Genomic DNA, 12,004 nt, shown 5'->3' on the forward strand with positions numbered 1-12,004 from the left:
GTCACAATTGCCAAATTAGCATCGAGTAGCTACCATGCATAGTTATCGATGGCGTATTACATATTCTTATACATCAAAATGATTTACACAATTTTGAGAGCGACCCTTAAAACATATCCAGTCAATTACGAGATGACATAGTTCAACAAAAAACAGTATCATGCAAATTACATCGATGTAGAATGGCGTACATCAAACTAACAAATAAGTTATTTTAATACGATAACTAAGTAGTGAATAACCTAACACGTGTCAACTAGTGGAACGAACCTATGTTGCCCATGGCAAATATGTGATAAAATCTAGAATATAGCAACAAAGAAGTTTATTTTCTAATCCAGAAACTAAGTAATGATAATCTGGCAATTACGTAATAATAATCTGGTAGTTGTGGATGAAAAAAAATGTTGGCAGAATATACCGATATGGGATTTACTTTCGAAGATCTCGTCGCTAGTAAGCTAACGGTGAAAACAGATTGTCAATCGGATCAACTGTTTGGGAGATAAAACTTTTTAAAAATCAGAAATCAAAAAAATCTGGATGACGTGAGCTTGCATGCACGCACAAAAACTGAAAACTTAGCCAGGAGTGTATCCTTTAATTAATCACATGGAGGACTAATTAAGTGAGTAAAATAATTAATTACACATTTAATGTATTAATTAATTGCATGCATGTCAGCCGCCACACGGATCAGCTTTTGTGCGGCACTGCTAGGTAGCACAGTCCAAGAAAGTGTCAACACTTATTATATTCTTTCTCTCCACAATGAACTAACCCAGCTCCTATCCTCCCGAAACTACAGCCGCCGCCTCTAGAGAAAACCCTAGCCTTCTCCACTTCAGCCTCCTCCATAGATTGGTTGCCCCTCCTCCGGCCGGCCTCGCTGGCGTCGGGAGGAGTGTGGAACCCGATCTATGCGTGGAGTTTTTAATAAAAGTACTCTTTTCTGTAGTCTATGTTAGGGTTTTGGTAGCCGTCTTCTTGTTGGTTTCCCCTCAATGGAGATGACATCGTTTGCAATAAGTGATCTTCGGCCTTTCGTTCGACGACGAGATCTCCTCACTGACGTCAATGGTGGTGTTGAAAGATTACAATTATCTAGGTATGGGTGTTCAGATCTTGCTTCGCCAGATCGATTTTGGATCTTTTCTCATGGTTGCCGCGAGGAGGATTAATCCTCGCAGTGTCCCGGTTGCTACGTCCTCGACAATGGTGATTCGTACTCTCGGTTCTCCATTGGCGTCGACAAAGCTGATCGGTTGTTATTCCCTGACATACTGGTGTTGATACTCTTGCCGACGTTGATTGATTACTTTAATGGTTGTACGCGTGCACGCAGTCTTGGCATTGCGGCTCAAATTAAAATTATGGAAAATCTTCGTTGGTATTTACAGGCCTATGGTTTGTTATATATCTTTGGCCGCCTTTAGATAAGTACAAGATTGTGTCTTTGAAGAAGAAAGAGTTTGAAGACCTTGAAGATTTGTTAGTATCTTTTAGACTTTATTTTGTAATCATTGGAGACAGCTCGTGTATCTCTACCATGTACTATTTGTTATTATATGAATATATGTGGTATTGATTGTTAAAAAAAAGTGTCAACACTTACAATTGTTAGTTAATATTTTTAGATTTATGTGCATTTAAAACTGTAGATGTTGATATTTTTATATATATTATTGCTTAAACTTAAAAAATATGAATTTAACTAAAAACTATAGATATTCTAATTTAAGAAGGAGGGAGTACTAGTGTAGTAGTAACTTCCGTTGAAAGGCATAATCTTACGACTTCTCTTCACAGATTAATTAAGGATATCTTGGATTCGCTTGATACTGAAAACGCAACGAGTGAAAGAGAAAAACAACTCGTAGAATTGCTCATGATAGCCAGTTTCTAGCTCGATAAAGTAGAAACGTGAATAACTTTTTCACGTGAGAAATGCACACACGGAGGAAGGAGAGTGGCAAGACTATGATTGACTACGTGATTTGAGACTTAGTCAACGGTAACCTCAAGCGCCATGTCGAGTCTTGGTTTGTGGCTGATCCGATCCCTTTGTTCTTGCGAAAGCTAGTCTATTATCAGACCGTATACACGGGATCGACTAAGACCACCCGGCCGTGAAAGTGAACGGGAGAATTAATTAAGAACGTGCTTCATACATGCGCTGAAGTCATAAGCTCAGGAGCTACTTTCTCCGTTCATAATTCTTCTCATGATTTTAGCTACAACCGCGAGAAAAACCATAGGAGGAGAATGTAGACATGTAGTTGCACTCCTGCGAGATCGATGTGATCTAACCTGAAAATAACAGTGAATGAAATAGGAAGAAGTCACTCGTGCTCATTGTCTATATAAGGCGGCTCGGCTGCTTCATTTCCTTTGGACCTAAGATATGATGGTCCTTGGTGCATATCCCTCCAACTTTGATGATTCTCGGCGCACTGGACATATCAAATCTCGATAGCATAGCAATTCTCCCAGGCCACCCACTAGCTAGTGATAAAGTTTGTAAAGAACACATTTTTTTGGGCAACAAAGAAACTTCAAGGGAATAATTATACTAATAGCTGATTTGACCAACCAGACGCGCCAACGACTATAATGTGTGAGGAAAGAAAATGCCTTCTCCCAACCACATGCATGTTTCGTACGTACTACATACTTGCATCCGTCCTTCCACGTTCGATCCATAGCCATTTGACCGAGGCATGGTTTGGTGTGGACCTTGAGCAGAGCTGTTGCTAACGAGTTCCTTCAAGCAAGTCTGACCGGTGAAATCAGAACAAGAATCAAGAATGTCACCGATAGCTGCACAAATGGGCGGGGAGTTACGTCGCTATCGAATTTCCGCAGACAGAAATATACTGCTCCCTCCATTCATAAAAGTAAATCTTAAAATTTATTCGAATTTAGATGTGTCTATACTCTAAATAATGTCTAAATTTAAATGTACCAAAGCTAGCTTTCTCCATGGATCACTCCTTGTCGTATGATCTTATCTGTTAGATGTATATATCTGTATATTGTAGTTTTCCTATATGTTAGGGGGCTTTCTGCATATGTGCACCTGTACATGTACTATATATTGTGGCCTTTGGCCCCCTGGTAATACAACAATCTTATTGCCCTAACATGGTATCAGAGCAAAAATTGATCCTCTAGTTCTCCCGGCCGACGTTGCTTGTTCGTCTTCCAATCTCCCGTCAGTCGTCCGTCCGTCCGCTCCAATCGGACTCTGCTGCTCTTCCTCTCATCCCCATCTACGATCCCCGTCTTCGATCCCCGTCTTCGATCTGGACCCGACCTGCTCCCGCTCGCTCCCGCTCGGGAGGCCGGATACCACTGCTCCCGCTCGCCGCCCGATTCCCCGTCTTCGATCTGGGAGCTAGCCCTCCGCCCGACGCCAGGCCGCTCCCGCTCCCGCTCGCTGCCCGACGCCAGGGCTCACAGCGCTCCCGCTTGCTACCTGACGGCAGGGCTCACAGCGCCAGGACTCTCTCCGCAGAAAGCCTCCGCCCGACGCCCACGCCCTCCGCTCTGCTCTTCCGCGCGGCCGGCCCGCCTGCCTGTTTCTCTTCTTCCTGCACCACCGACCCGTTTTCTCGTCTCCCACGTCACAGTTGACTTCGATCTGAGGTAAAAAAAAAGCGAAAAAAGTGAAAAAAAGAGAGCTATGTCTTCCTCGGGCTATGTTGCGATCCCTCGCTGCCCGGTGATCTTTGATGGCGCGAATTACCCCGATTTCGCTGCCTTCATGCGCGTCCACATGGGCGGTCTTCGTCTTTGGGTTGTACTTTCTGGCGAGGTCTCCTGTCCGCCGCGCCCCGTTGCTCCTACGATACCTGTTGCACCGCCACCTGTTGCCCTTGCCCCTGATGCTACTCAGGCGGATAAGGATGCAGCCAAGAGTGCTGATGAGACTGCTCTGGCTGATTATGACCGGAAGGTCCAGGACCACTCTAGTGTCGTTGCGACTTACCGACTGGATCTGACTGATTACACTCAGTGGATAGATGAGGATGCTCGTGCTGCTGCTGTTCTCACCTCCAGTGTTCTGCCTCAGTGTGCTGCTGAGTTTATGGGTCTTCCCACCGCTACTGCTCAGTGGGCTTTTCTTCGTCAGCGTTATCAGCCGTCTGGGGATGCTCTTTACCTGTCTGTGGTCCGCCAGGAGCATGACCTTCAGCAGGGTGATTCTACTATTGATGAGTTCTACACTCAGAGTGTTGCTATTTGGCGTCAGCTTGATTCTCTCCGTACAGCTGTGTGTGCCACCTATCCCTGCTGTCTGACGGTGCGCGCGTATCTGGAGTTTGAGCTCGTTTTTGAGTTCTTGTCGGGGCTCCGCAAGGAGTTTGAGCCGCGCCGTGCCCAGCTGCTTGCCCGTGGTCGTGTTCCGCTCTCTGAGGTAATTGCTGAGCTTCGTGCTGAGGAGACTCGTCTTCGTGGTGCTGGTCTTCTTGAGGTTCCCTCTGTTCTTGCTGCTCGTGGACCTCCTATGCCGTCGGCTTCGTTGCGGTCTCCGGCACAACCGATACTCCCTACTCCTCCATTCCAGGGCCAGCGTCAGCCCCAACAGCCTCGTGGTTCAACATCACTTCCTTGCACCTACTGTGGCAGGACTGGCCACACTATCTCTACTTGCTGGCAGAGGGATCTCAGCTTACGTCTGCCGCAGCATACTCGTCGTCAGACTGGTTCTTCAGGATCTTCTGCTGTTGCGCTATCTGATCAGGACATTATCCGTGGTCTTCGTGGTCTGCTCGCTCGTACAGGCTCTTCCTCGACGGGTCCTGCTGGTTCTGTGTCTGGATCTTCTGGCACCGCGCGACCACCACCTTCTACACAGTCAGGTACGTCATCCCCGTGGTATCTGGATTCTGGAGCTTCTTTTCATATGACCTCTGCGTCTTCTAGTCTTTCTGCTCTTCGCTCTCTTGTTTCTCCTGTTCGTGTTATCACGGCTAATGGTACCTCTCTTCCTGTTTCTAGTCGAGGCACCCTTTCTACTTCCTCTTTCTCTGTTCCTGATGTTTCTCATGTTCCTAGTCTTAAGATGAACCTGTTTTCTGCTAGTCAGCTTACTGATTCTGGTTGTCGCATCATTCTTGACGCTGATTCTTGTGCTGTTCAGGATCGCCGTACACAGGCCCTGGTTGGAGCTGGCCCTCGCAGCCTTGAGTCCTCGGGGCTCTGGGGGTTAGACTGGCTTCGCGTTCCTTCTGCTGACACTTCATTTGCCAGTTCACCTGCGGTTGCTGCTTCTGTTACTGGATCTTTTCAGCAGTGGCATCATCGGTTGGGTCACCTCTGTGGCTCCCGTTTATCGTCATTAGTTCGTAGTGGTCTTCTGGGGTCTGTCTCAGGAGATGTGTCTTTGCATTCGTATCAGGGTTGTAGGTTAGGCAAACAGATTCAGCTTCCCTATCCTACTAGTGCGTCTGTATCTCAGCGACCTTTTGATTTAGTTCATTCGGATGTTTGGGGTCCGGCTCCCTTTCCTTCGAAAGGGGGTCATCGATACTATATTTTGTTTATTGATGATTTTTCACGGTACACCTGGTTATTTCTTATGCACTCTCGCAGTGAGGTGCTTTCTATTTATCAGCGTTTTGCAGCCATGGTTCGTACTCAGTATTCCACGCCTATTCGTGTGTTTCGTGCTGACTCTGCCGGAGAGTATATCTCCCAGCACCTGCATGGTGTTCTTGCTGAGCAGGGCACTCTTGCCCAGTTCTCGTGTCCCGACGCCCATGCTCAAAATGGTGTCGCCGAGCGTAAGCATCGTCACATTCTTGAGACTACCCGAGCTATGATGATTGCTTCCTCTCTTTCGCCGCATTTCTGGGCTGAGGCTGTTGCTACGTCGACTTACCTCATTAACATTCAGCCTTCTGCTGCCCTTCAAGGTGGAATTCCTCTCGAGCGTCTTTCTGGTAGCTCTCCAGATTACTCGACTCTTCGCTTATTTGGTTGCGTTTGCTATGTTCTTCTCCCTCCTCGCGAACGCACCAAACTGAACGCTCAGTCTGTTGAGTGTGTTTTTCTCGGATACAGTGATGAGTATAAGGGCTATCGCTGTTGGGACCCTGTTGGTCGTTGGATGCGCATCTCTCGTGAAGTCACGTTTGATGAGACGCGTCCCTTCTATCCTCGCCCCACCTAGGGTACTTACCCGGTGGATGATATCTATTTTCTTCTTTTTCCGGATGCACCCCCTGCTGTCCCTCCTCCCCCCTCCTACTTCTGCTGCGCCCCCTTCGGCGCCATCCTCTCGTTCGTCTAGTCCACCGAGTACTCCTCGTTCTCCGGCTTCGGATCCTTTCGATGTTGTCCCTTCTTCCTCTTCTTCTGATGACTTGTCTTCTGCAGATGAGCTCCCCCCTTCACGGCCTGTTCGTCAGCGTCGTGCTCCAGTTCGTTACTCTCCTAGTCAGTATGGTCTCTCTGTCGTTTCCGAGCTGAGTTCTTATCGGGATGCCGAGCGTCATCCTGAATGGCAGCTTGCCATGGCCGAGGAGATCGCTGCGCTTGAGTGCACTGGCACTTGGGATCTTGTTTCTCCCCTTCTGGTGTTCATCCCATCACGTGTAAGTGGGTCTATAAAATTAAGACTCGCTCTGATGGATCTCTTGAGCGCTATAAAGCGCGTCTTATGGCTCGTGGTTTTCAGCAGGAGCACGACCGTGACTATGATGAGACTTTTGCTCCTGTGGCTCATATGACTACTGTGCGTACCCTTCTTGTTGTTGCTTCTGTTCGCCGCTGGTCTGTCTCCCAGCTTGATGTTCAGAATGATTTTCTTAATGGCGAGTTGAGTGAGGAGGTTTACATGCAGCCTCCTCCTGGGTATTCTGTTCCCGATGGTATGGTTTGTCATCTTCGACGTTCTCTCTATGGTCTCAAACAGGCCCCTCGTGCCTGGTTTGAGCGCTTCACCTCTGTGGTGACTACTGCTGGTTTCTCTCCTAGTCTTCATGATCCAGCACTTTTTGTTCACACTTCTCCTCGTGGACGTACTCTTCTTCTTCTCTAAGTTGATAATATGATCATTACTGGTGATGATCCTGAGTATATTGCCTTCATCAAGGCTCGTCTTCGCGATCAGTTTCTTATGACTGATCTTGGTCCTCTTCGCTAGTTTCTTGGCATTGAGGTTTCCTCCACTTCTGATGGCTTTTCTATCTCTCAGGAAAAGTACATTCAGGATCTTCTTGCTCGTGCTGCTCTTGGGGATGAGCGCACGGTTGATACTCCTATGGAGCTTAATGTTAAGCTTCGTCCTACTGATGGTGATCCTCTTCCTGATCCCACTCGTTATCGCCATCTTGTTGGGAGTCGTGTTTATCTTGGTGTCACTCGTCCTGATATTTCTTATCATGTTCATATTCTGAGTCAGTTTGTCTCAGCTCCTACCACTGTTCACTATAGTCATCTCCTCCGTGTTCTTTGTTACCTTCGTGGCACGATCACTCGTCACCTTTTCTTTCCCCGTTCCAGCTCTCTCCAGCTCCAGTGCTACTCGGATGCTACGTGGGCGAGTGATCCTACGGATCGTCGTTCACTTTCTGCTTACTGTGTGTTTCTTGGTGGTTCGCTTGTTGCTTGGAAGACGAAGAAACAGGTAGCAGTTTCTCATTCGAGTGTTGAGGCTGAGCTGCGGGCTATGGCTTTGTTGATTGCTGAGGTGACCTGGTTACGGTGGTTGCTTGCAGATTTTGGGGTCTCTGTTACGACACCCACTCCACTTTTGTCTGACAGTACATGTGCTATCAGTATTGCACGTGATCCGGTCAAGCATGAGCCGACCAAGCATATTGGTGTTGATGCTTTTTACACACATGCTCAGGTGCAGGATGATGTTATTGCGGTTCATTATGTGCCTTCAGATTTGCAGTTGGCGGATTTCTTTACGAAGGCACAGACTCGAGCGCAGCATGATTTCTTACTCTCCAAACTCAGTGTTGTGGATCCACCATGAGTTTGAGGGGGGGGGGTGTGTTAGATGTATATATCTGTATATTGTAGTTTCCCCATATGTTAAGGGGCTTTCTACATATGTGCACCTGTACATGTACTATATATTGTGGCCTTTGCCCACTGGTAATACAACAAGCTTATTGCCCTAACATTATCCACCAGCGAAGTTTAATGACCATGCTCGTAGCCAATGGAACATGGATGTTATGGTTACTGGATGCACACGGCTCCTGACGGTCGCTCAGGATATCTTGTGGCAGGCTGGCTGGTGGCACAATAGGCGGCTACATTGATGGATACAGTTTTCTGTAGTCTATTTGTACTTTGTTTCTTTCGATGGTTGATTCTTATATCAATCCTCGGCGACGCTTGAGATGTAATAAATTTTGTAATACTCATGATCTAAATAAAAAATCGTGTGCATCATCATGATGTAGAAGCAGGGATTTTTATTCCCCATTTCAAAAAAATGTGCCTCAAGTTAGTCTGAACGAGGCGTATCGACATGATCTTCTGCTCACCTACTCCGGCCCGATGCTGAAAACGTCGGTACGCATGCAACTATTCATTCTCCCAGCTCGATGGTGCCAATTCGGGGGGAGGAGCAGCAAAAATGGTAAACTTGGTCTAGATAATATCGATCGTTCCGTAGAAACTGTAATTTGACCCATCCAATCCAAATCCTCAAATCGGAGAACTCTGCCCTTTCAACTGTACCCATGCCTGATGCCTCACCAACCATGCAACGCATGCATGCATTGCCAAGATCTCTCTGGGCGCCCCCTTTTGAAGTGTTTCAAACGTGGATGATATAAGACAGAGGGCGTAACGGCTGTAGGTCATAATCGATTCGTCGCTTCGTCATTGGCTTCATTCATTTTTTCTTTTGGGCATGTTTGTGTTGTTGCCTTAACATTTTTTTTAAAAAAATTCGAACCCTTGTAGCGGTGTGGTTGCTATATTAATATATAGTGAAAGCAAAGCCTGTTTCAAGGAGGAACATACATACACTAGCTTTCAAATATAAGATGTCCTCCACGGATGGATGAAGAACTTGATGAGAGGAGCAGAGCTTGTTCTTGGAGATTCTATCGTTATGAGCCTTCCATAGTCTCCTATTATAAGTTTGAATTTATCTTATTTTGGATCAGAATTTCTATTGAGATTAGTCTAGTGGAGCGCTGGTATATGCAGCTCCAATCTCAAATGGAGGGAACACGCATGCCAACACCACTAATAGGGCATTGACGCGTTGTTGAGATGCTTTGAGCTAATTCTGCTGACAGAGATGGAGAATTAGCAAAACCTTAATTTTTTACAATTGGAGTTCTATTTTATTCTCCCGGTCGCCATCTGCTGAAATCTAAACGCGCGCGCGCGCGCGGCGTCCCGATCTCATCCTCCGCTAACTGCAGTCCTCTTCAAGACGCCAACTACAACAACGACTACCGCTAGCTGTTTCTTCTTTTGGACCAAGAGGCAAAAATGGCATGGTCAGCTCTCGCTTTCTACCAGTTCCGTCTTCCCCGAGAACAAATATGTCATGCTTGGTCGTGGTGGCCCAACCATTGTTTCGTTGAAGCAGTCAGCGCACCATCCACCAACCACACCCTCTCATCAACCCGCAACATGTGTGTCCGTAACGTTTCCGTAGCATAACCAGTCCGTAAGTCTAGTATTATTGCCCTCTCATCTCATCTCATGATATGCATGCAACGGACATGGACGCATGCGTGCGTGTAATACTCTTAAACTGGACTACTATATATAGAACACGCTCCACCATCAGCTCACAATCTCACAGACAGTATCCAGTAATCAATCACTCACCGCCTATCTAGCTAGCTTGTCGTGTCAGCTAGCTCGGCTAAATCACTTGCTCATAACTTCCTCACGTACGCTAGCTAAGTAGCTGTCGTCCGAAATGAAGGTCACGGTGCACTCGTCCAAGGCCGTCACGCCCGACTACGCCGGCTGCGGCGTCGCCCCGGGCAGCACGGCCGACGTCGTCCCGCTCACCGTGCTCGACAAGGCCAACTTCGACACCTACATCTCCGTCATCTACGCCTTCCGCCCACCGGCGCCGCCCAACGCTGTCCTCGAGGCCGGCCTCGCCAGGGCGCTCGTCGACTACCGCGAGTGGGCCGGCCGCCTCGGCGTGGACGCAAAGAGCAACAACCGCGCCATCCTCCTCAACGACGCCGGCGCGCGGTTCGTGGAGGCCACGGCCGACGTGTCCCTCGACAGCGTCATGCCGCTCAAGCCCACGCCCGAGGTGCTGTGCCTGCATCCGAGCGGTGACGACGGGCCCGAGGAGCTCATGCTCATCCAGGTCACGCGCTTCCCCTGCGGGTCCCTCGTCGTCGGGTTCACCACGCAGCACATTGTGTCTGACGGCCGCGCCACGGGAAACTTCTTCGTCGCGTGGAGCCAGGCCACCCGCGGCGTCGCCATCGACCCTGTCCCCGTCCACGACCGCGCGTCATTCTTTCAGCCCCGGGACAAGCCGCTGGTCGAGTACGAGCACCGCGGCGTCGAGTTCAAGCCCTACGAGGAGGATCACACTTGCGACCTTGTCCAAGCTCAAGACGACGAGGTGGTGGTCAACAAGGTGCACTTCAGCCGGGAGTTCATCTCCAAGCTCAAGGCGCAGGCCTCCGCGGGCGCGCACCGGCCCTACAGCACCCTGCAGTGCGTGGTGGCGCATCTGTGGCGGACCATGACGAAGGCGCGCGGGCTCGACGGTGGGGAGTCCACCAGCGTCGCCATCGCCGTGGACGGGCGTGCGCGGATGAGCCCTGGGGTGCCGGACGGCTACACAGGCAACGTCGTGCTCTGGGCGCGGCCGACCGCCACGGCGGGGGACCTCGTGACCAGGCCGGTCAAGCACGCGGTGGAGCTCATCAACCGGGAGGTGGCCCGGATCAACGACGGCTACTTCAAGTCCTTCATCGACTTCGCCAGCTCCGGCGCCGTGGAGAAGGAGCGGCTGGTGGCGACGGCCGACGCGGCGGAGATGGTGCTCAGCCCCAACATCGAGGTCGACAGCTGGCTGCGGATCCCGTTCTACGACATGGACTTCGGCGGCGGACGGCCATTCTTCTTCATGCCCAGCTATCTGCCGGTGGAAGGCCTGCTCATCCTGCTGCCGTCCTTCTTGGCCGACGGGAGCGTGGACGCCTACGTGCCGCTCTTCAGCCGCGACATGGACACCTTCAAGAACTGCTGCTACACACTCGACTAGCTCTGCTTCTCTCGCACCTACTAGTACTTGCCATGCGTACTTGGAGTCCTACTCCGGTGCTCCCCCCTAACACAAGTTGAGAGGTTATATTCTTTTTTTAGTTTTCCAACCTTAGGCCCGCTGACCCATATCCATCCCATGTATGCCCGTATGTATACATACGGTATTTTCATTTCTGTTTTGGTGGGGAAATTGGTGGGATGACGTACGTGGAGACGTCTACGACCCTTTTTTATATGTCTTGCCTATTCGGTACACGTACGTCACCGTAGTAGTACACTATACTTATAGAAAATAATCGTACAAGATAATGCGGGCCATACGGGCCTCTAGAGGGTCGTACTTACATATCCGATTTTTAAATTTTACTATCATGACCCTGCTTACGAAGAGATATTGGAGGATCTCAACCATTATTATTTTTAATGCAGCCTGATATTTGCTAAGGGGGGAGCACCGGAGTAGAAGTGGCGTACTTGATGCCGGATTCACGTTTAGTCTTCTTTGATTTAATTACTATTATTTGTTCATGCTGTTTTGGCACTATAAACGGAACCAACTTCTAATCTTGAATGACATCACTTAACTGAGAAGTCGACTAACAATTAGTCACACTTTAATCAGGCCTGGCTCTACATTTTCCGGGACCCTTAAGCGAAGTCAACAAAAAAGCCCCTCAATGCTAAAAACCAGTTCTGAATTTTGGTGTACATGCTCCTGATTGAATAAAAAAATCAAAAACAGTAAACAAATTAAAAAACATCTGAT

The 12,004-nt window shown here is 48.7% G+C and overlaps 1 protein-coding gene across 1 annotated transcript; it reads left to right on the plus strand.

The window, feature by feature from the left end:
* The first annotated feature begins 9,725 nt into the window (after positions 1 to 9,725).
* On the plus strand, positions 9,726 to 11,273 carry LOC127336761 (agmatine coumaroyltransferase-2). The gene has a single exon (XM_051363600.2). The coding sequence runs from the start codon at positions 9,917 to 9,919 to the stop codon at positions 11,234 to 11,236; it is 1,320 nt and encodes a 439-aa protein (XP_051219560.1). The 5' UTR covers positions 9,726 to 9,916; the 3' UTR covers positions 11,237 to 11,273.
* The last annotated feature ends 731 nt before the right edge of the window (positions 11,274 to 12,004 follow it).

Source organism: Lolium perenne, chromosome 2 (assembly GCF_019359855.2).
Source record: "Lolium perenne isolate Kyuss_39 chromosome 2, Kyuss_2.0, whole genome shotgun sequence".
NCBI classification, from domain to species: Eukaryota; Viridiplantae; Streptophyta; class Magnoliopsida; order Poales; family Poaceae; genus Lolium; species Lolium perenne.